This window comes from Bombus vosnesenskii, unplaced genomic scaffold, assembly GCF_011952255.1.
Source record: "Bombus vosnesenskii isolate JDL3184/JDL3185 unplaced genomic scaffold, Bvos_JDL3184-5_v1.1 scf7180000013304, whole genome shotgun sequence".
NCBI lineage: Eukaryota > Metazoa > Arthropoda > Insecta > Hymenoptera > Apidae > Bombus > Bombus vosnesenskii.
In genome coordinates, this window is record NW_022882953.1 from 2990789 (window position 1) to 3014694 (window position 23906).

Here is a 23906-nt window from a genome sequence, read left to right on the forward strand (position 1 = left end):
AGTTTTCGATTGGAATCGTTGAAGAATTTCTATGTTGGAATTACTTGCTGTTCCCCATAGTTGGATTCTATAGGTCCAAACAGGTTTTATTTAGCATCATATAGCATTATTTTACTCTGCGCGCTTAAGTTGAAACGTCTGTCAATGAGCCAGTAGAATTTTTTTAATTTTGATTTAAGTTATTTGAATTTATCTACGATATGTCGTTTCCATGTCATTCTTCTATTCAGAATCATGCCCAGATATCTGACTGACTCTTTGTTTGGAGTTGGATTTATCATCTTATGAAACGAAAGAAACTTTTCGGGCAACCTAATATATATATCTTTATTGTAAAATTAAGTCATCAATTTGTGGAGGATAATTAACAGATAGGTAGATGAACTTGTGATAGGTAAATCTTGAAAACTATGAAAAGATGGAATGCATAAAATAGGTAATAATAAGATAGTTAAGCGGAGAACTTGCTGTATGAGTTTCATTGTGGAAATTCGCGTACGAACATCGAAGACCTTGACCAGCGGTGAGCTTTCGAACTATGGGAGTGTAAGTCGGTCCAGTTATAGGGCGAATGCGGTCGGCTCTGGTCGTCGGGCGGTTTCGGAATCCGCGCCACGTGTTGGTGGTTTTGCGGTGCGGGAAAACCGCCAGCCCTCAGCTCTTCTCTGTCATTCTCCATTTACCCCTCTGATCTTCTGCGCTATCTTCTCCGGTTTAGCTGCGATTTTCTCCTAAACTTTCCACACGCTGAATCTCCTGCAAGATGTTCCTCGGTGTGTTTGGTACTTGGTACTCTTTGATTAGCGCGAAATTACGAATCACGCGGAGGAGTCCTTGCGGTAATTCGTATTTTGCTTTCGCGTTTCCTGTAATTGTGTTTCACACATAGTTGAATAATTGGCGATGTCACGCCTATTTTTAAATTCTCTTTATTTTTAATCATCGACTCTCGATTGCAGGTTTTCCATTTTTATTAAAAAGATTACGTACATGGTTCAGTGTAATCGTAAAATCGCATGAATATTCCCAATGACGAGATTACACGCAGCGGAACATTCTCTCGCAGCAAGATACTGAAGCTTAATGGAAATTTCTTTTAAACGTTAAATAGACCTTTTAAGAGGCTGAGAATCCTCCGTGCGCATTTCCCTACTGAATTAATGTTTTGAAACCTGCTTGCTGGAAGAAGTCGGTGTATGTTTTTCAGTCACCTTCACCTGCTCACCATCATCCTGCCGATCGTGTCTCCATTTACATTTCATCGTGAAACATCTGGCGTGTTAAAAAGTTAAAACTCAAATCAAATTGGCGAGCAGGGCTTTTGCCTGAAATTACTTCTCGAAAAGCCGTCGGAGATAGCCGTATCGATCGTAAATCAATTACATCGAACGAAAGATGGAACGAATCGTACTTTTATCTATGCTACCGTAATTCCAGCTACCTTCGACTTTTTGTTTAATTATTACTCGGCAATTATGGTAATTAAATTGGCGACCGGGCGACGATGCTTTCACTGGCCGTCGCGTTCAACGCGTTAATATGTATAAAGCTCGCTTGGCCAGTCACCGAGGAGGGAAAGAGAGGGAAATAGAGAAGGAGAGCGAGGCGGCTTATCCGGAATCGATTCGTGAAATGATTAATGTATCTTTAGCGGTTTGACGCGCGTGTTTCGCTTTCACGGAAGAGGCACAGCCGGGGACACGGTATAGAGGGCCCTTAACTCGGCCGATAATGCATGCTGATAATCGGGTCTTTAGTGGACGCCAGGATCGATGGAACTAACGTAATTAGGCGCGCTGATATGCGCCACTTAAGCGTACGAGTGGCTGCAAACGCAACTGATTGGTTCTGTTGCCACTATCCGCCCTAATGCTCACCACGACACGCTCACCTAACCTCTCTTACTCTACCTTTCGCTCTCTCTCCTCCTCCTTTTCTCTCATCCTGTCTATCCTATATATCTGTATGTCTATCTGCTCGTGATCCATAGATAATGTACTGTGTGTGCGCCGTCGAGTTATTACAGTCGCTAACAAACATCGGACGAAAGAGAAGTGAGGTTCGTGCTCTTCTATCTTATTGGAATTCGTGCCATTAAACGTCTTGCCGATCTTCCACGTACTCAGCCGGAAATCGTAGCAGACGACGAGCTGCTTTGAGAATAAACGGAGCATCGAGACGAAAGAATAAACGAGACGTTTTATACGGGCCGATAGATTTCTCTACTGCCGTGGACGCGAAGAAAATCGCGTTGCGCGTCGTATCGACTCGACTGCCGTTTTGTTCGCTCCTTCTTCGACGCCGGGCCAGCAAGCCAGTCAGCCAGCCAGCTCCTTTTTACGACTGGTAAAGCATCGGATCTTCTATATAACGTGATGTGGACAGAAAAGAGGACAGCCAGTCGGAGATAATGAAATGGGGAAAAGTAGCGAGCGACTTTTTGCCAAATCGTGGATATCTCGTTTTCCAATATGTAACTCTCGATATTAATTCTTTTTTATCGAGCTATCAAGCTCGCCGTTTCTTTGTCACTGGAATCCTCTTTTTACAGACGTTGAACAAAACCATATATTTCGCGTTATACAGCGCGCATGAATCCATTATACCGGCATTGATGTCACGAGCTAAATGCCAAAATACGCGCGACCCTCTCAATCCGCCTGTTTCGACCAGATCGCGTTTCGGTATTAATTCTTTTTGTCGGAGATCGCTGATTTCACGGGGCAGTTTTCGAAGTGCTCCCAGTTCCAACACCGATCGCGTTATTGTGATTGCTCTCGATCAGGGGGGAGAAGGAAAAAAAGAAAAAGGGAGGAGATGCAGTGGAAAGTGAGGGATAAAAGGGGGACAGGATATGACGCGAGAAGGGTTTTTGGCGTTTGGCTCGGGGGTGGCTGGACTATCGGATAATTAAATCGGCCGCAGGACGTAAAGGACACTGATTGACGGGTGCCGGCTGTGCTCTCATCATTATTCGTCGAAACGACATAATTCGCGTTTCGCTTTTCGACGGAAGCTAACCGCATTTTCCGCTACAGCTCTCCCCACAGTGTGTGCCAGCTACGATGGGTATGTTCGTGCGGCCGTGTGTGTGTCTGTCTGTCTGTGTATGCATGTGCAAAAAATCCCTTTTTCTCTGCGTCCCTGGCCCCCGTGTTCTGGTTTTATTCGATGTAAAACGATGAATATTTTAAACCACGGCGAAAAATGGATTTTCCCCGTGGCGCGCATCCGTGCAATTTTTCCTGTGAAAAATCAGAGACGAGCGTTGCACGGCATTTCGTTGAGTACACGGGAACGTGCTCGCTTTATTATTGATACGACTGCGGGGCGCGTGTGCGCGCACGGCTCCCGTGGCAAACAATGTATGTACCCGGGGAAAATTTTTACGTCGCGTTTTAACTTGATTTTACAGGGACGACACGTATTTATTACGCCTTTATTTGATCGCGCCAATCGCCAGCGCGTCGGACGATATTGAATCCCGGGTTAAACTAATAACATTAAAATCGAAAAATCTGAATTTAATCTTTCGCTCGCTAGAGCGATCGGATCCTGGGCTTTTCAACGGTATCATCGCCCACCCCCTCCCTTCGCCCCACGTTCCTCGTCATCGAGAGCAAAGCTCGGGGAAAATCAAGCGTTTGTTTTTAGAAGGAAATTTTCATTGGGCAAGATTAACATGTTCCGCGCTACGTGATTTATCTTTGGTTCGTGGCGCGCTTGCGAAACCTTCATTAGGCGAATAAAAATATTTTTTTCTGGTGTATTCGGTCGGCCGAAAAGTTCGGAGTAGATATTTTTATTATGAATTTCTATCATTGGAACGTAATGAAATATTGGAACTAACACAGCCTTTAGTTAGATAGTACTAAAAAGGAATTAAGAAAAAATATCGGAAAACAGGTGATGTTGAAGTTTGTGTATCGAAGAAATTTTAAATTGGAGCGGGAACATTCGTTTTTAACACTTTGATTGCCACGTTGGTCATTGATGACCACCTTGAACTTTTTACAATTATAAAAATGAACGCTTGAACTTCTTACAATTGTAAAAATTGAATGAAAATTGACAGTTAGGGAATTTTGAATATAACCGATAAACAGAAGATACATTGAAATAAAAAATGTCCCATTGAACAATTAAACATTTTTATTAGAATATCAAAAAAAAAAATGAGAACAAATCTTGCATCAAACGGTACACTCTGTTTGCATCCATATCTTTGAGGGGTAATCTACGAATACTATTATGAGCACAGCTCAGAAAATAATCGTAAATGCTGCTTTATAATCATATAATTGGAGTTAGAAGTGTGCACATGGCTTACTATTATATATAGAATGAGCAAATATTGTTTAATCTCTGTTTAATAATATCTTCTACGCGTTTCAACAGTATATTTCGACGAAACAAGGAATGCGGGTGGTTTGTTGAAATAAACGAAGCCTTGTTATAATATGTCGGTATCAATTGTTACCAAGGCGTCACCCGTGACCATCAATAAGATAAACGATCCATTGGGGAAGAATGTTGTCTTACATCATCGATTTATTATTATTTTTCCATTATATGCTTTGAATAATAAAAATACTACCGTGGCGTCCTGAGCGAAGCATGTGATTTCGGCGTGGCAGTCAAAGTGTTAATACTCGTTAGTATCTATTTATTGTCGCTTTTTGGCTATTATTGTGGTAATACTTATTCAAAAGACTTTTTAGAAGTCTCTAGAAATCGTTTGAAAGAATCCATTATCGGAAAAAAAAGTTTTTCCAAAGTCAGATTATAAACGATAAAAAGCGGTAATCGTAACAAAATCTTCCTGAATTTTCGTTATTAATTTTTCAAACAATCTAACAATATCGTACGTAGTACGAAATAGATGTATTTTTTAAATAAATATTTATACGATTTCTATATATATATATCGTAACGCGAGTTCTCCAACGAAACATTTAATTTCATCGTAACACGAAATCTGCTTAAAGCTGCATTTCGCGTGTTGGCAGTATTTTTATTATATATCGTAGAGATAATGGAGAAAATGTTTTATTACATTTTTATCCAGATAACAGTGCATGAATTTAACGTTAAAGGCTATCGTAGATCAGATAACGTGGAAACTTTCACTCGACCTTCCGATCAATTTAATCGCCAGCAAGGATCCAGCGTTCTGCGCGTTTTTGGTTCAAGCAAAAAATATTAGGTTGTCTGAAAAGTTTCTTTCGTTTTGTAAGGAAATAATAGACGCACAATGTTTTTTGTTTTATATTAGTTTATTGAATTATGCGCGAATGTAATAATAAAAATAGAACGAAATGGAGCATATCTAATTCAATAAAATAATATAAAACAGAAGTTGTCGCTCATCTATTATCACCTTATCAAACGAAAGAAACTTTTCGGACAACCTAATATTTCCGTACAAAGTACACGGTATATTTAAAACACACGGTGGTGGATACCTGTAAATGGAAACACGGCAGGCCGGTTTTTGCGCCTAAAATGGCAATTATAATGTAGCGACGCGAGCTCGCCATGTACCAGGCGAAATAATAAAGAACGTGAAATTCTAGAAACGACAGGGGAGAAAAAGAGCCACTTATGGTCCAGGTAGATGAAACACATTTCGTGGAACTGGTATTAACGTTGGCTGAAAGTGGACGAGTGTTTCGTCAGAATATAACGTATATTTCGGATAGGTAGAAAGTTTTATTAAAATATTGTTTCTATGCTCGTGAAACGTGTACACGTACGCGCAAATGTAAAACTGTAATTTCTGTACACGCAGATTGCAAAAGCTGGATGGGAGGCAGTTCACTTTTACTTGTCGGGAGTAATATATGTAACGTTTAACAGCATCAGACATGAAATCTTAATTAGACTTGTGTGATACGCGGTGTACTACGGTAGCCATTTCGGTAAAAAAATTTGAAGTATGAAAGCTGTGTTTGAGTATCTGCAAAATACACAAATGCAAGTTTGTTTCGTCGCAAAGAGAAATCGTAGATAATGAAATTGAGATTGCTTCAGGTTTCTGATATTTTTGCACTTATTTGCCTTTTATTCCCGTGGGAATTTCACTTTTCGTTAGTAGAATAATCGAATAACTCAGTCATCCTTGAGATTCTCGTACAAACGTTATTAGTAACGAAGTATGCATAATCATGTGGGAAACATACACTTTTAGAAATACAACTGGAAATATTCATATACATTCGAAGTAGCTATAAATTTATATGAAAATACCTGGAGAAAATCCACGTTCCTTTTATTAAACTTTTTCCCAGCATTCTCCGTACCTTTTTATATTCCACAACTTTTTTACACCATATCCTCCGCAAAATCCAAACATGTACCACTGTTGAATATAATTACAATTTCGGCATCAGGCGCAATTCGCTTAAAAGAATAATATCCTCGACATATTTTGAAAGTTGTCATTTACGAAGAAGAATGTTCGTCTACTGTCAAATTCGAGACTTGTTATCATAAGCGGCATCAAATATATCGTGAAATTTAAGCTAAAATAAGAAACATGTACGTGCCCATACCTTTGCATTGTTTTTTAACATCCCAACATCGTACAAACGCGCAATAGTCATTTAATTGACTGTCTCTGTATGACCAATTTTCATCCACCTTCGGTTATTGCCCTTTCATTTACGCCAATTAATATCAATTATTACTTCTATCAACGCCTACTAATTCTATATAATTATCAGAACGAAGCTTCAAAGCTAAATGAACAAATCAAGTATATTTTATATATTTGTACCTATTAATTTATTACTAAGTCATTATTATTAACACTAGAACTACCACACCAGTGATATTGACTGATTTTACAATTTTAGTTTAAAATTCCTACTTCATGTTATATCTTTTTTCCGCAATGATGTAATGACTTTCGCAACGATAACTAAACGAATAATATAACGAATTTTATTTTGTTTTTTATGTATTCAAACTGAAAATAATTTTGTATCAAAGCTACTTATACCAATACCAGTCAAAATGACTGGTACTTGTCAAAGCGTAAAAGAATCCTGCAATCTGTTTATCGAACCCCAATTAACCGGTTTCCTCGTTTTGTACAACTTCCCATACGTTTTTAAAATTTTTACTGCGTATCATTCAATATGATATCAGTTGCCAGAAAAATTCCGAATCGATCACTAGATACTAACACTAGAAATACCACACCGATCAAAATGACTGGTTCTGCAATTCTTCAAATTCTCAATTCTAGTTTAGGGATCATGGTCCCAGATGGATTAATAATACCAAAAATCTACTACATAACATGGAATTCCTTTTGTAAGAAAGTAATAAATCAATAAATATAGAAATATTCTATTATTATTACACGAAGATGGTGTCCCGCTGGGGGTAGTCACCCACATGATAATCAAACACCCAAAAACTCTACCAAATGTCCAAATTGGACAAATTGTGAATGTAAACAACTAAAAAAAGAAAAAAAAAACATTGGTCATATATAACCGGCTACGGTTTCTCCTGTGACTCCACGGTTGGTCATTGGTGATCTGTGCGCTTGAACTTCTTACAATTATAAAAATTGAATGAAAATTGACAGTTAGGGAATTTTGAATATAACCGATAAACAGAAGATACATTGAAATAAAAAATGTCCCATTGAACAATTAAACATCTTTATTAGAATATCAATAAAAAAAAATGAGAACAAATCTTGCATCAAACGGTACACTCTGTTTGCATCCATATCTTTGAGGGGTAATCTACGAATACTATTATGAACACAGCTTAGAAAATAATCGTAAATGCTGCTTTATAATCATATAATTGGAGTTAGAAGTGTGCACATGGCTTACTATTATATATAGAATGAGCAAATATTGTTTACTAATATCTTCTAGGCGTTCCAACAGTATATTTTGGTCGTTTTGCTTACGACGAAACAACGAATGCGGATGGTTTGTTGAAATAAACGAAGCCTTGTTATAATATGTCCCTATCAACTGTTACCAAGACGCCTCGGTTGATCACCCGTGACCACCAATAAGATAAAGAAGAATGTTGTCTTACATCATCAATTTATTACTATTTTGTCATTATATGTGGTGCACTTCACTCTACCTAGACCAGACCACACACCGCGGGCAAGATGGGAACCAGATGTCCGCTCATCCTTACTACGTACCCTCAATAGTCTTAAGGACCCATCATAAATCTCAGGAATTTTCCAGCTAAGGTCCTTCAGACCGAACAAACATCTCTTTACTGAATCGTTTCTAAAGCTTATTATTTATTACGGGAAGACAGGGGAAAGTTAATTTCTTTCACGTATGATACTTTACACTAGCAACTTTTTATCGAGGGCGGCTAAGACCCTTCCTAGTCCACCAATCTTCTTTTATCCGATCAGAAGCAATGTCTATTGCCCTCACTTTCCAAACTAACCAAAATTGTCATCAACAAATCCCATGGTCCCTTGCGTTAGACACATCCATCACTAGCTTTCCTTCGACACAGCATCGTCTCTTTACTTCACTTATTCTTCATCGTTAGAATAGTTAACATGTCATTACCGGGTTTCTATCCTTAGATAAAACACTTACTTAACTTATACATACGTATCAATGTAATTATCTTCTTTACAAAGTTGTTGAAATAAACATTAATTTATAGTTGTTAATTCAGCGTAACCTCGTTTGAACCACCCCTATTATCGTAACAAAAATAAGGGGATCGATCAGTTCGTGGCGTCGATTATTTAATCGTAACGGGAATTTACGACTCTCGTTGGCGTGCTTTCTCGGGATCGCGTCTCTCCGCGAATGGTCGAAAACACAATATGTTTTGAATAATAAAAATACTCCCGTGGCGTCCTGAGCGAAACATGTGATTTCGGCGTGGCAGTCAGTGTTAAATTTTTGTTTTATTTATTTGTTTAAATTTTACAATTTGTCCAGTAGGACATTTGGTAAAATATTATAGCGGTATACTAATATAACATGTGGGTGGCTACCCCCAGCGAGGTACCCTCATCGTGTTTGTTAGGTTATGTCCTTTGTGAGATCCGTTGGGTGTTTCCTTTTTAATCTTCTTTTTATGCTTGATGTGTCGACTGTATCCGCTGCCAGCCGATTTGGGTGCGTTGCTATTCTTTCTCTGTACCTTCTTGCACTTCTGTTAATCTCCTCCTTGACCGTTGGTATTCCCAGGTCTTTCCGAATGTCCTCGTTTCTAACGTACCATGGCGCGTTTACTATTGTTCTGAGTATTTTAGATTGCATTGCTTCTATTTTGGTTATATGGCTCATTGCTGCTGTTCCCCATAGTGCTATTCCGTATGTCCAGATTGGTTTTATGACCATTTTATATATTTTTAGTTTGTTTTCTATGCTTAGTTTGGACAGTCAGTGTTAAATGATCGCAAGAATCCATGAAATTCAATTTCCAGCAACTAAATTCAATTCTCTAAATTCAATCGCTTCTTAGCCGTGCATTATTGTACATTCGCCTCGACTAAGACTACAAACCAAAATCCCATTCAAGAGTTTTACTTAAAGCGTATTTCGTATATTTCCGTTAATGCGAAAATGTATGTATTTTACATAATCTGCGCTAAATCATCGTCGAAATGGAAGGAAACCAATTTCAATCGATTAAATCCACCAGGGATATTTACTCACTCGAAGAGAGAGGTGTTCGTAATCGTCGGGGATTGGGCTTTTCTCGGTGCGGTGCGCGCATTATCACGATGCACGTCGGCGGAAGCTCGTGCCGTTAAGTATAGCGTCGAGCAAGCGTGGACGAGAGAGTATGGGTGCTCCGCGGCGAAAGCCAATAAATTAATTGGATTGACCGCGGGTGGCTTTGCGCGGACAAATGGGATCAACGATTCTGCCGATCAGCAGCGCGCGTGGCTACGTCAATTCTTGCGAACCTCGAGTGTCGCTAACCCGCTCACACTCGCGCGCTTGTTCCTTCGTACGTTCGGCTTTTAAAAGGTGGCCCGCTAACCGGATGCAGGTATTCTGATGCGTTTACACGTGTCTGATATCGCTTAAAAACATGTTGGTATGAGCGATTTGCCTCGTGTACTCGGCCGTTCGAAACGAACAATGAAATGCACGACAAATAAGATACGCAACGTCTCGTTTGACGACTTCGTGACAACCAGCGCGACGCCAGGCACTGGCAAATATTACGTTAACTTGATAAGCGCGCCTTATCGATTCGAGAAAAGTCACAGGGTTGTTTTCTGTCATAAACGACGTATCGAGTTTTATCGTGCTCGTTGCTTCGCCAACTCTTCACGCTTCGTTCTACTCGAGAGAAAACTCTTGTCGCACACGCTGTGATTTAGGGGAGTGGTTTGGTCGAGATAACGCTGTGTGGAAGGCTGTCTCGAGGAAAAATCAACCTCGATAAGTTGTTCTCTAGTTCGATGGATGCGTTACGGGTTGATTATCGAGGGAATACTTTGTTCGTTGTTTCTCGATTTTAGCTATGGCGGCTGTGGAGTAATAACTTGCTTTCGCTATCTACGAATAATTATTATTACTATAAGTTCAATAATAGTCAGTTACAATAAGTTTAATAATAGTCCCAGACCGATATTTGATATCTCCTCTTCGTTTTATTATTAGTCTAATATCGAGTTACCAAGATTTCTAGTGTACAAATTCGTCGATTTAAATATATTTTCAAATATCACTGTCTCTGGTATATACGCACTTCTACAGTTGAATATCCTGCACGCTGATTCTACACAAACTCTCAAGTATGTACAACCGATATCTATCGAACCAGAAAATTCTCGTAAAAGAGAAACACAAGTTCTTCGCATTTGCAGAAACGTTAATTACCTCACATCGCGTTACTATTCGAAATCTTCTTTTACGCGCTAGCAAAATATCTCTATCATCTCCATCATCGCCGTCCATACTTTTAAGTTTGCACATTTTTTATTAAACTTGTGTTGAATAAAGCGTATAGACTCTCTCTCTCTCTCTCTCTCTCATCCTTTCTCTGAAAGAGAAACAGAAATTGATAGGGTAGGGGAAAGGGTAGAAGAGAAAGAACATGATATATATCGAGTCGCGGGAAGCAGATAGAAGAGGTGGAGGTGTAGAGGTGGAGAACTATTTCAGCTTTTACGAGGCCGTCGTGGCGTATCCGTTTTGCGGGGTACGACGTGCAAAACGATCGATAACACGCTCGTAACGTTATTACCGACAGGTATACGGAGGTGGGTAGCAGCGGTACTACCGGTAATAATGTGGCTTTTACGGTCGTGGGCGCTGGTACAGCTGCCGCCAAAGTCGGTAAGCGTGGGTTTCCATCGGGCTCTCAAATGCCGGAGCAGCAACCGAATTTGCGCCACTATTTCCGCCGTTCCTGACACTCTCTCGCGCTCGCTGTTTCACCAGGAATAAAAGCTAGATCCGGGATACGTGGTGTGGATCTTTATCGATCGCGGAAAGGACGACCGTTGCGAGACAACTCGAGATATCTTTGGTCGCTGCGGAAAATCCGGCTGACGTGTCGCCTGAAATGTCGTTTCGCTACACGTTTCCTCCTTTGAATTGTAAGCACTCGTTTCGAAGCTTTCCTCGAACAATGTCACAAATTTGAGGCTGCAATGTAAATTTCATGAATCACCGAATACAAGCCTCTCGTGTTGAAATATTTGAAACTATTTCGGCCTAGAATATTTTATGTTCGTACTGTGTACTAACCCTTTCGACACGAATTTTTCTCTTAACAGTAACCGCTTAATGGTAATTACGTTAATACGTAATACTATATAATGCAACAGAAATTTGAAAAATGAAGAAAAGCTAGTTTGAGATTCTCATTTATAGTAGGATCGTAGTAGGTTGTCTGAAAAGTTTTTTTCGTTTTATGAGGAAATAATAGACGCACAACGTTTTTTTGTTTTATATTATTTTGTCGAATTACGTACAATCCATTTTGTACTGCCGAGGTAAACACCGCGACATTTCACAGACTTGGTTTCACCTTTGTACGAAGGTGCACTGTTGTAAAAAACAAGAGAGAAAGACACTTGCGAAAGAAAGACACTTTCCGGACAACCTAATGTATAAATCTTGATTACAACAATTTTACAATCTTTCTAAAAGTTATCTTAGCTATCTGTTGTCTCATGAGACTCAATAGGGTTAAGATAGCTACGCACTGAAACAATGTGTAAAAGTTACGCAAACGTGACTTTATCGAGCAAACGTGCCTAATAGATCGCACTTCAAATCTCACGATATATCAACGTTTCTTAAACAGATACTACCAGCCATGCAAAGAGGAAACTGAAGAAGTTTCCGAGTCTCTCGACGATTATCTTCATTTCTTTTCCCTCTACACCTTATTCTTCCTTTCTACCAAAAGTCTGTGAATTATCAGTAGACTTAGATTGTTGGATGCCGCTAATTAATGACAATTACCGGACGACTATACAGGCTGAAGTCGAGACGATTATCCTGGAAAGGGTAGCAGCGATAGTCGGTTGCGTCTTTACACTCGACGAGGCAATATCTGGCGCAGGTTTTACGAGAAACTTCTCTTCCGACGAATATTCGCTGGGGTAGGAAGAAACAATGTTTCGCGGTCGACGAGAGTCGATTTCTATCTAAAGTGTTTCCTCAAGTATTTTTTTCCTCGCGCTTCCTCGCTCTTACGAGCAAGCTTTACGAGCTGAAATTGTCGGTGGCGAGAGAGCGAAGCGAGGCTCGCGCGTACATCTATGGCGTACGCGCAGGTTTAAACTGCAGGCGTAATCAGCGAACGGAAGCCAAAGCAGCGGCACGATTTCCGCCGCTTATGCCGGCTGCGTTCGTGTGTGCATGCCTCGAGGCGGCTGCTTACGTGGGCCGTGACAAGTGCATCCGGCACATCGAAGTATTACCGTTTGTTCCGTACGCAATCACGACGTCCGATTACGCTTCGAAAATACTCGATTCCCATCTAAGCAAGTCCGCGCCGTTCATACGCGTGTTTGCTAGAAAGCTAACGGAAGATCCGGACTGTCGCATAGCGTCGTCGTAAAATTAATTGGGAGTGAAATAAACCCATTAAGCAGCGTTATATTATCATAAATACCTTAAATTGTAGAATCAGATCGTGGAATCTATGTGGGTGAAACAGCGATGGAAAAGATAGTTCGTTAATGCTCGGGGTACCTTTTCATAGTCACAAAGTTGAAACACGGAAAAGATTATAATTGCATGGTTAACACGAATGCGTAAATTGTTTCACAGCGAGATAAACAATTTGTTTAAATTCGTCTATGGTCGCTTAAGTTTGAAACGAAGCTGGGCAAATATTACTTCAAGCAGGAAATAGTAAATAGCTTTTTTATATTAAATCAAACGAGTATTTTTAAGAATAAAATATTTTATTTGTTGGAACAAGTTTTTGTAATAGTGTTTACAATTGTATTTTATTTGATAGTCAAACTAGCGAGGAAATATTTTATTTATGTTATCCTATTTCCTCTCTTATTCGTAATAATAAAATATTATTCACAGAAATATCAACGTCTGCTCAATATCCTTTTTATATGATACAAGTAGTTTCCTAATCTCTTGGTACTTGATTTTTTTGCTACTGTTATGTATGTTTATCGACATAACGGGCCGGATACTCATTGTCAGTTTGACATTGTTACCAGATAGTATTAATTAGTGTTACTTTATCTTTCTGTCGTTCAACTTAAAAATTACTTCAACCGCGTTTTTAAATAATCATATGCGAAGATCAGACCTCGTAAACTGAAGAAATAGATGCAATTTTAGATGAAAATGATGGCGAAATTCCAACAATCTTAGATATTTTTCTCCATTAAAGAGCAAAATTCGTAAGTACTGGCGTTTTGACGGAAAGAAAAAGTTGTTTGTCGAAGCAAGCCTAAGTACTACGACCAATTTTTTGTTACATCTGCGTACTTATCATACAGATTTATTATCAGCGTATGTATATACGGTATAGAAATGGTCGCAAGAGTTTGATATAGATACGAAAAGATATAAACGACGTAACTAAGGGAATCATCGTAAGAAGCAAACGAATTAATTAAGTAAAAACGGAAGACGCAATACTCGATTACATATGTGGCGATGGCAAACTTTTTACGACAGTGGAAAAATCTGAATTTAAATAATTAATATCCGGACTCAGAAAATTGAAATCAGAGGTGAAGTGTATGTGTCGTAAAAGTCTGGTTATGAAAATTGTGTACAAAATATAAAGATACGATAGGAAATATAAAAGAAGAAATATGAAAGACTTAGAACGGATAAAATGTGTCTGTACAATCGCTGATATATGGTCTTGCTTTCGGAGAAGCTTTATCGGCATGACTGTACATTGGATAGATACAAATTTTAACGTCAGTCGAAGGCTATAGTTTACTCGTGATTAGAATATCCTCACACACACGCTCGAATTGCTGCCATAATCGTGCATCTACATAAACGATTTAATTTATGTTCTAATAAAATTACGTATACCGTTACGGATAATGGAAGCAATTTCTACAAAGTTTTTAAAAAATTTCATTATAATATTCAGGCATTTGAGACTGCGGAACAAGCATCGGAATATACGGAACAGGAACAAACATTAAGTTTCTGCAGTGTGGATGATATTTTGAATACAGCAGATGCTGAAGATAAGTATCATAATATTCATAAGCATCGTAGATGTTGTAGCCACACGCTGACTTTAATTGCTACTAAAGACTCGAATAAAGTTACCGAGGAACATTTCGGTTATAAAAAAATGTACGAGTCTGCCATGTTAAGATGTTCATGATTCTGGCACAAAACTAACAGATCCGGATCAAAAGCAAATAACACGATGCCTAATACGATGAAACTCACTGTACGACGGTATAAGAGAATCACTGAATGCAGAATCGAAATATTCGATATACCATCATTCACCTTCACAAACGTTGAATTCCTAAGAGAATATGAGCGTTGTATGCGTCCAATTGCCTATGCTTTGGATAAACTGCAAGAGGACAATGTCTATATGGTCGGCATTCCTCCGTGGATTTTGGCTGTAGAACATAATTTGCAAGATAGCGGGTCGTAGAGAATGTTACAGAAGCCTTGAGATATTGCGAACCCTTGAAACTTCATTTGATATCATGTTTGACAACTCGGTTTCATCATTCGTACGATTTTTCAGAGAGTGCAAATGATTACATAATTGCGACTGTTAGTCATCCAGTATGGAAATTACGGTGAGTTTCAGACGATTTAGTGGAAGATAGACGCAATTACATTAAAGAAATAGCGTTATAAGCTTAGGAAGATGTAGCAGATCCTGATAAGCAAAATTAATGTTTTCGCATAGCAAAGTATAAGATACGACAGAATTAGATGATTTCTCTTCAAAACCTGGTGAGGATATTGCTGATGATGATTGTAACTTAGATGATAATGATTCATGAATTCAAAATATCACGAAATATAAATATACGAAACAATTATTTTAAAAATATAATACAACGATCCCATCGTCTTCCATAGTTGAAGGATTGTGTTTAGCCTCGTTTGATTAAGTTTGTGTCAGCGAAGGAGTAGCCTAAACGACGAAAATGTTGAACGATGCACCCTGTTACATGCAAATAGCCATACTAGAGAAGAAAAATAAATCTATTTTGACGATATTATGGTTTCTTGCGTTTTAGTATCACTTCTTTCCTCCACCTGTTTTCATCGTCAAGATATTTTAAAATATCTTATTTTATGTTTTACAGTATCGAAATAAAAAGATTTTATTTCACGAAATTTCGTTGTCTATTTAAAATAGTATTTTATTTGGATCATCGAACAGCGATTACTCGAAGTGTAGCATTTGACATACTTTTCCTCTAAATTTTGCCCAGCTTTGCTTTGAAAGGATTAAAACAGAATAGAAGTTACGGTTTCATGTACAATATAATTCTCACAGTTTCTTTTTGAGCAACACTTTCCAAGTTGTAACTTTTATAAAGACTACCTACTAGGTGGCTTGAATTTTTCTGGGGCTCAGTAGAATATAAGATGTTATCGTAAATAAAATTACATTTTTGCAAACTTTACTCCGGATATTATAACGTGCGTTTATTGTTAAAAATCCGTCTCAAAAGTTTTCAATTTACTACTTCGCTGTATCTCTAGCCGATCTACGAACACCGCCTTCGATAAAATCATGACAAACCTCTCTCGTCGTCTATTGATCAAATTCACATCACTGTTTTCACGCGATCTATTTGACTGAGCTTTTCGTCCAATGAAAATTCGAGACACGAGGAAATATTTTCCTGACTCTCTCCCGTGTCGGCTTCGGGTTCGCTCGGTTGCAAACAAGATCAAGCAGAGTCGTTTAAGGGTAACCTTTTAGTCGTCTACCGCTTCCAGGGCTTCCTTTTTCATCGTTGATGCTCTCTACGCTGGCTCGCACGGCAAAGTACATTATAGATCAGAAGTTCGCAACCGCACTTTGATGGTAGATCGTAAATGAATTGGTTTATGAGAATTTGATAGGAAGTGCGGTCAGCTGTTAGGTACCGTTCAGAGGGATGGAATTTCGATTGTTTAAATAAAGTTAGCTGCTGTTATATTCTTTTTTGTTATGTACTTGATCGAGCCATGGTGCACAGATTTTTAACGATTTAATTAGCATAAAATTGAAAGGGGGAGGCAGACGTATTTCTTTTCTAAGTTAGCCAGTTATTTTTTTTTTTAACAAAAATAACAACGTTGCGCCAAAAATAAGTCCAAAGGGTATTTTTAATTAACCGATGGCAGAAACGTATATCTCAGATCGTTTCGTAATGAAAACATAACGCGCCTTCACCGAGAATAAATACAATTAATACCTCATTAAAATACAACGCTGCGTGAAAGGGTTAAAATGATTTTCATCAACGCATAGATAAATCTTTACTTTTCCGTTTTACGATAAAACGTAAATAAAGTGCACAGCTAAATGCATATCTAATAATACTAAGAAACTATTCTCAAAGCATTGTTCTACAATCAGGGCAATGTTTGATTTCATCTAGAAGCAGTTAAAGGCTAATTATACCCGTTTGTCTGTTTTATTGTAAAATCTAACAATGCAGGCAATCGTTTTAAACGTGTTTTGCATTTTTCCGCGGTCAAGTCGTGAGATAAAGAGTTCGTTGCGTGAAAATTTGTTCGTTCATCCTTGAGAACGATTTTTATATAAAGGGAAGGGCAGGCAGTGCGTTTCGACGAGTAAAAAACATTTCGGATCGACCGAGGAGCCAATCTTATGCGTTTTATTTGATGTTTCAGGGTCCACCGCAACCCGGCCAGCAATATAAATTCTCGATCGGCGAGTTGTGCGATCGTATCAAGGAGGACTTCAACTTTCTTCAGACACAATATCACAGGTAAATCTTTATTTTCAATGATCGTAAATCAAGCCCTCCCACCTGATCCTTTGAACGTATTTTTACGATTGGAAAACACGTGTAACGTTTCCTCGTTGGCATTCGCGTCACGGCAATTTAACGTAGCGACGGTCACGATCAGTATAAAAAAAAAAAAAAAAAAACAAAAGAAATCGCGGTTTAATTTCAGTTGCAAATTGAACGAAAGTTGCACCACGGTTTAATGTTTCTTTTTTTCTGTATCTTTCTCGATCGACCGTTCGAAGAGATACATATCTGATTACAGTAAGACGTAAGAAACGTTGTATCACTTATAATTATTCGCGCAAGTGTACGCTGTCAGGAGAAGTTATGCCGTGCGTATGAAATAATAATACGGCTGTCAATCGTAAATTAAGTAAAAACGTGGGGTTGCGTGAATTATTTATTCTTTTTTATCGTTCGAATGATGGAAGATAAGAGAAGGAGATAACGATGGACCCGAAGGAATTCAATTTTAATATTTGCAATGGTGTATTTATGCTATTAAGTTACGATATATCGTTCCTATATCATTGCTTATCTTTAAATTATAATCTATGTATAATATTTGCTTTGTTTTATACCTCTATACAATCGAAATGTGTAACAGAAGTGAACCGGAATAATTAATTAAACGATATTGCACTTTGCGTACTATTCAAGAAAACTAGAAGAATCTGTACGTACTATTTCACGTGCACATTTTTTCGTAACTGATACTTTCGAATTAAACAAAAAAAAGGAAATTCAATAAAAATAAAATAAAAATTGAAATTCCGCTAGTTTGCTGTTTATCTACTCCAAAACCGATATATCTAGTTATTTTATCTTTTCAATCACGTTCCGTTAGTCTCGTACTTTTCCTGACAATCGTCATAGTAGTATTTATCCTCGTGACAGAGTAATTAATCGACCACAGTCAATTCTTCGGACATACGCCGGATCTTATCTGGGAAATGTTTGCGCAAACGTCGTGTCGCCGCGTAGGCGAACCGAACAGAGACAAACCGACAGATGTAGGCAGAGAATTGTTTGTCCAAGCGGAAGCTATGCACACTGAAGTATGCACATAGCCTAGAGGACGAGGAGGCCTCTCGGTTTCGATTCTATGCACGCGTGTTACGCGTTTATCAGCCATTCAGTTTCTTCGCCAACCGTCTCGTAACACATTTTCTTTTTGACACACCGCCTGCGAGTCAATTCCTCTGCCCGCTGCTCTCTAGCTATGTCCAATGTATTTTATACTGCTTTTCAGATCTTTAGAGTTTTAATAGTCTGTGAATTCTTTATATCGTATTCTGATAAATACCGGTTTGAAAAGTTGATCGTAAACGTAAATAGCTGACATATGGTCTTGCAACGAAAACATTATGACGTGCTTGTCGTTGATACATTGTATATCAGAATTGAATTTTCATTTTATGTTACCTGTTTTCATGTCCAATTTTTGTTTTCTTTTGTTTGATCACTTGTCAGTCAGTGAAAGGAAGGTATACATACAAAGGAAGGTATACATACAAATCTTTGTTACTTTGCATCGCTCGAATTAATTTTCTTTATTTCATGAAAATGAAATTTTTCTCAAATGTGACTCCATGTAGAATTTATTAAATTAGACATTGTTATAGTTAAACTGCAGATTTTTGTACAGATTCACATCACTACGAATACAATCGAAGATTTCTTTCTTCTATTATATAAATATAATGAAAAGTATTCAAAGTCTGTGTATTTTATATACATTGAGATATATATAATTTTGTGTGGTAGACTAGATTGATCGCATAGTAGTGACACACGGATGTCAATATGATTGTGTGGAAGTATATGTGGGCGCGACGTCTCGAAAAACACATGAATGTAACTGTTCCGTTGACAGTCTGATATGGAAGATGGTGAGACAAGGAAAGTGCTGAGACACGAGCAAATGTATATCGACGGAAATCCTGGAAATTGTTTATTAAATAAATCTAAAACTATTTTAATTTGAATTCTAAGTGTAAGCTTAGTGTTCCTTTACTTTTATTTCGGCAATTAAGATCCACAATTCTCAACAATATACTGTGTACATTCTGTAGATTACTGCAATTCGAAATATTTCACAACTGCGTACAAATTCTGTTTGCACCTTGACAATCTATAGTAATTATAATCTAACGCCGAAATTCCAACTAATATACACATATACAATAAAAAAATTCCAATTACCTGATAAAAAGGGTGGAAACGATGTTCGAAAAGTTTTTAGCAGATCTAGACGAATCTCATATTTTTCACTCAGCCCAGCCGTTAAGCGTTCTTATGACCGACCGCTCGAAATAAATAACGTCGTAAAAACGGTAACAAGTATAGGACTATAGAAGGTAATCGGCAGAGATAGGAATCGGGTACACGCAAAGCGAGTAAACCGGGCAGCGAAGAAAAGTTGCCTGATAAGGGAACTTTCTTCGTTCGAAGTGTCGGTTTTCACCGTGTGCCTGGCGATCCTTATCTACGGCTTGACACGTTAATTTATGTTCCGACCCTTTAACGTGTTAATTCGCGGCGTCACGTGCCGCACGATTTCCACCGACGACGGAAACTTAAATTGCTGTTTCGTGTCACAACGACACGAGGGCCAGAGAGCAGTGGATAAAGAGAGATAGCGAAGCAGAGGAAACTATAAAGACAGAGAAAAAGAGAGAGAGAGAGAGAGAGAGAGTGGAAAGGAGAGGAGAGGAGAAACCCGGGAGCTGTGTGCATACGCGCATGCATGCATAAATATGTGCGAGACGTACGTGAGCCGCGTGCGACATTTCCACGCGCTCATGCAACTATACAGGACGGTCAGAAAGTAGCCAATTTCGCACTCGGTGCACACCAACTCTTCCGGAGAGTGCTCGATTTTTCCTCGGCCATACCTCGCACCTCTCTCGCACGGTTCGAAGCGAACTGCGCCGTTCAAACCAGACGAGAATGAAAATATTTGCCGCGGCGACGCGTACGTACTCGTAATTGATGATCGTAACACTTTCCGCTAAAACTCTGTCTGATCATGCGTTACTGTATGTCACAGGCGTTGAAAATTTGTTAGTTAACGTGTCTGCTGTTCGACAGAGAAAAAAAGTACTTAAACCTTTGCACTCGTATGTCGAGTGTGACCGGACGTCAGTTTTTATCTGAGGAGCTCGTTTGTCGAGTCCCACTCGACATTATCTCATGTCCACCTTTTTTTATGAAACGTACGAAAGAAAAGCAGGATTGCATCCTGGAAATTGTTTCAAGATATATCATCATACACTTAACAATCACAAAATACAACAATAGCGTGAATAAAACTGGTATTTAAGTGAATTTGTTTCTTCTTTTATTTATTTAAATTCTCTTATTTTTTAGTTAAAGTAAATTTCAAGTAAAACACTTAAAAACGTTGCGAGTTGATGGTAACGAAATTGAAATTAATTCGCAGTGCAAAGGGTTAAGTGGTCTGTTCGTGTATGTAATTCGAGTACGAATGAGACAAGGTTGAAGTAGAATTAAGAAGTAGAATTAGTAGAAGATAAAAGTTGTAACTATCAAGTACGTAAAATGTATAATTCGTGGAGAAATTAACACGAAGAATGTATAGGAAAATGCATAATACCAAGAAAGAAAGAAGCTTCTGTTCGTATATCTTACGAAAGATTATTTTAATTATCGAAAATACATCATTTTAAGAGAAATTAGGAATCATGTTGTCCGTTCTGATAATCTTAATATTATACGGCATAGAACTTCAAATGAGGTTATTTCGCTTGTTCTTGTTTCCCGACTATTCTGATTATTTTTATCTTCAGTTCTCTTTATCCGATCATTCCGTTTATGCTTATTTTCTCTCTAATTATTGCGATCTAGTGTTCTAGGAAGATATAGCAGACTAGCGTAATCTATTATTAGAAGTCGTATAATTAATCGGTTATTGAAGTAGATATCGTGAAGTACGTAGAAAGGAAGTTTCATACTTTGCAATTTTAATTTGTAAATATAAAGTGTGGCAGAGTATAAACGAAGGAAAGATATTTTATTAAGATAACTTGTCTTTGTAAACATTTCAAATTTCATGTTAATTTACTATGTACGGAATTTGAAATAGAACATCTTTATTCTTAGTTACATCGTCGGATAAATATGTATAAACTAACTGATTATATTCATTCTTTAAGTTTCCATGTTACGTTCAACTTGAGTTTGAATAAAAAATACTTCGTCTATTATGTAACTAATAAAGAGTTATCGAATATGACTCGATAAAATATATTTTATTTTTAAAAATATTTTTAAGATCACGAAAATCATTTGCATTTTGGAATTTACAATTGAAAATTATCGCATAATCATTTTCGAGGTTCTATTGGGTTGGCAACTAAGTGATTTTGTCAATACCAACGATAAAATGAAGCTTCTAGAGTTCTAACGTTAATTGGATGAAATTTTGATTTTTGTTCTATACATATTCTCTCAACACTATGATAATGTGAAAATACCATATTAATGCCATGTTGATAATTCCACGCTTCACTTATACACGTTTTCAGGTATTTCTTATCCACATCTATTTTCTGATTAATTCTTATTTTTATTGTCGTTTTATAATTACGAAGATCAATCGGTTTAATCCAGCTGAACCGGATCGAGTTAAATAAAATTGAGCTATTTAGATCGGTCGGCCGTTGAGTCGATTCAGATCGAAACGAGTTGGATTAAATGAAATTGAACCGAATTGCTTTAGATTGGATTAATTCCAATTAAGTTCGTTTGGGCCGAATCCGCGTGAGTCGTTTGGGTCCGGCTAAGTCGAGTCAGAACGATTTGAATCAAGTTGAATCAGATTGAAAAGCTACGTCAATCCGATCTCTTCGAACCGAATTGAGTTCGATCGATGAAATGCGATCGAAGTACGATCATCCAATCTGAATCTGACCGAGGCACTTTCTCTAAACGTTATTTTTAAACTTTCATACAAATCCTTGAAAATTGATAATTATATAAAACTGCTTACCATATTAAAATATGCGAAGAACGTGAATTTGATTCACTTCACTGCTGCTTTATTCGCTTTTTCTGCATCTTAAAATATCATTTTCGAAATACTTTCATCGATAAAAAAGTGTGGAATATTCAACAGCTATCTATAAAATATTGAAAAACTACCTGTATTTTAATAATATCCATTGATATACCATCTCTATTTCAGATTGTATCTATAGATGCAAGAAGAATAACAGGTTTAGTAATTGAATAACGCAATATATAACAAAATAACAAAATAATTCAATACAGGGAAATACTTGAAAAATCTATATCCAATTTAATCAGACAAACATCCTAAAAAATTGTATAACGCGCCGGCTTTTAATCCAATTACCAATCAAAGCACCCAATTTGGCGTATTCACAATTTGCACATACGCGCGTATATTTCTAAAAAAAAAAAAAAAAAAAAAAAGGAAAAAAAAAGAAACGAAAGGAAATGTACATAGACGAAAACACATTTCTCTCTCGATTGAATGATTTATTTTCGACAATGTTCGATCAGAACGCAACAAATGCCGGGCGCGTTGCCGGGAATAACGCGGCTAGAAAGATTGCATAAACCGCAGCGGAGAATTTTCCGCGCAAACAGCGCGATCGTATAGAATAATTCATTTTATGTCTGTATTATACGCTCGATGATGCGGAAAGTGGCGGAGACCGCGTTAGTTTTATTATCAAACACGGTACGCTCGGATAAATGCTTTCGCGGACTCGATTCCGCATAAGTATGAGCACGTTATATAGGGTGTGACGATGAGAGGTGGAAGGGAACGAGAGGGCTATAAATTTGCCGTTTACAAATTGAGAGAGCTCGAACCGTGGTGAATTTCGTAACGGCTGTACGCTCGCGATGAGGAACAGGTGCGCGTTTCCGCGTATTTATGTCTTGGAACGTTCAGGTGGAGAGAAGCGGACTCGATAAGACGGCTTGTAAATTGTTGCACCGCGTCAATCTGAAATAATTAATGGGCTCCACGAGCCCGCTCACCCAACCAGAATTATCGAACGATCGATCGTTAATATCGTATTAATTTATCGTGATGTAGTCGAACGGATGGTGTCATTTATTTTTCCCTTTCAATTGCCCCTTATACAGATATTGAAATTCAATGAGGATTACGTCTTTTCCAAACTACTGTGACACGGCATATTTTACGGTAACTTTCTTCGTCTTTGAGCGTGTCATGGTTTATATTTTGAAAAATTCTTCGATCTTCGTTATTGAAAAAATTCGTGTTGGAAAAAAGTTCTGCAAACCGTTCAAACACTTTTGCTATTTTTGTAACCGTGGAAAGATACCAAACGCAAAAACACGAGTTCGGTTTATATCACAGAAAAGGCCTACGCATAAACACAAGAAGGATTCGATATGAATCGATTTAATATCTCTCTTATCCATTCTACAAGGTTGG

The 23906-nt window shown here is 37.9% G+C and overlaps 1 protein-coding gene across 4 annotated transcripts in view; it reads left to right on the plus strand.

Annotated features, from left to right (window-relative positions):
• LOC117234404 (protein groucho-like) overlaps positions 1-23906 on the plus strand; it is a 172069-nt gene that overhangs the window by 42009 nt on the left and 106154 nt on the right. For 3 of the 4 annotated variants that reach the window (XM_033495562.1, XM_033495561.1, XM_033495560.1), the window contains exon 2: positions 17325-17422. In XM_033495562.1, coding sequence (XP_033351453.1) covers positions 17325-17422 — 98 coding nt within the window. Of the gene's footprint in view, positions 1-17324; positions 17423-23906 lie in introns of those variants that run through there. The other variant, XM_033495563.1, reaches the window with a different exon arrangement.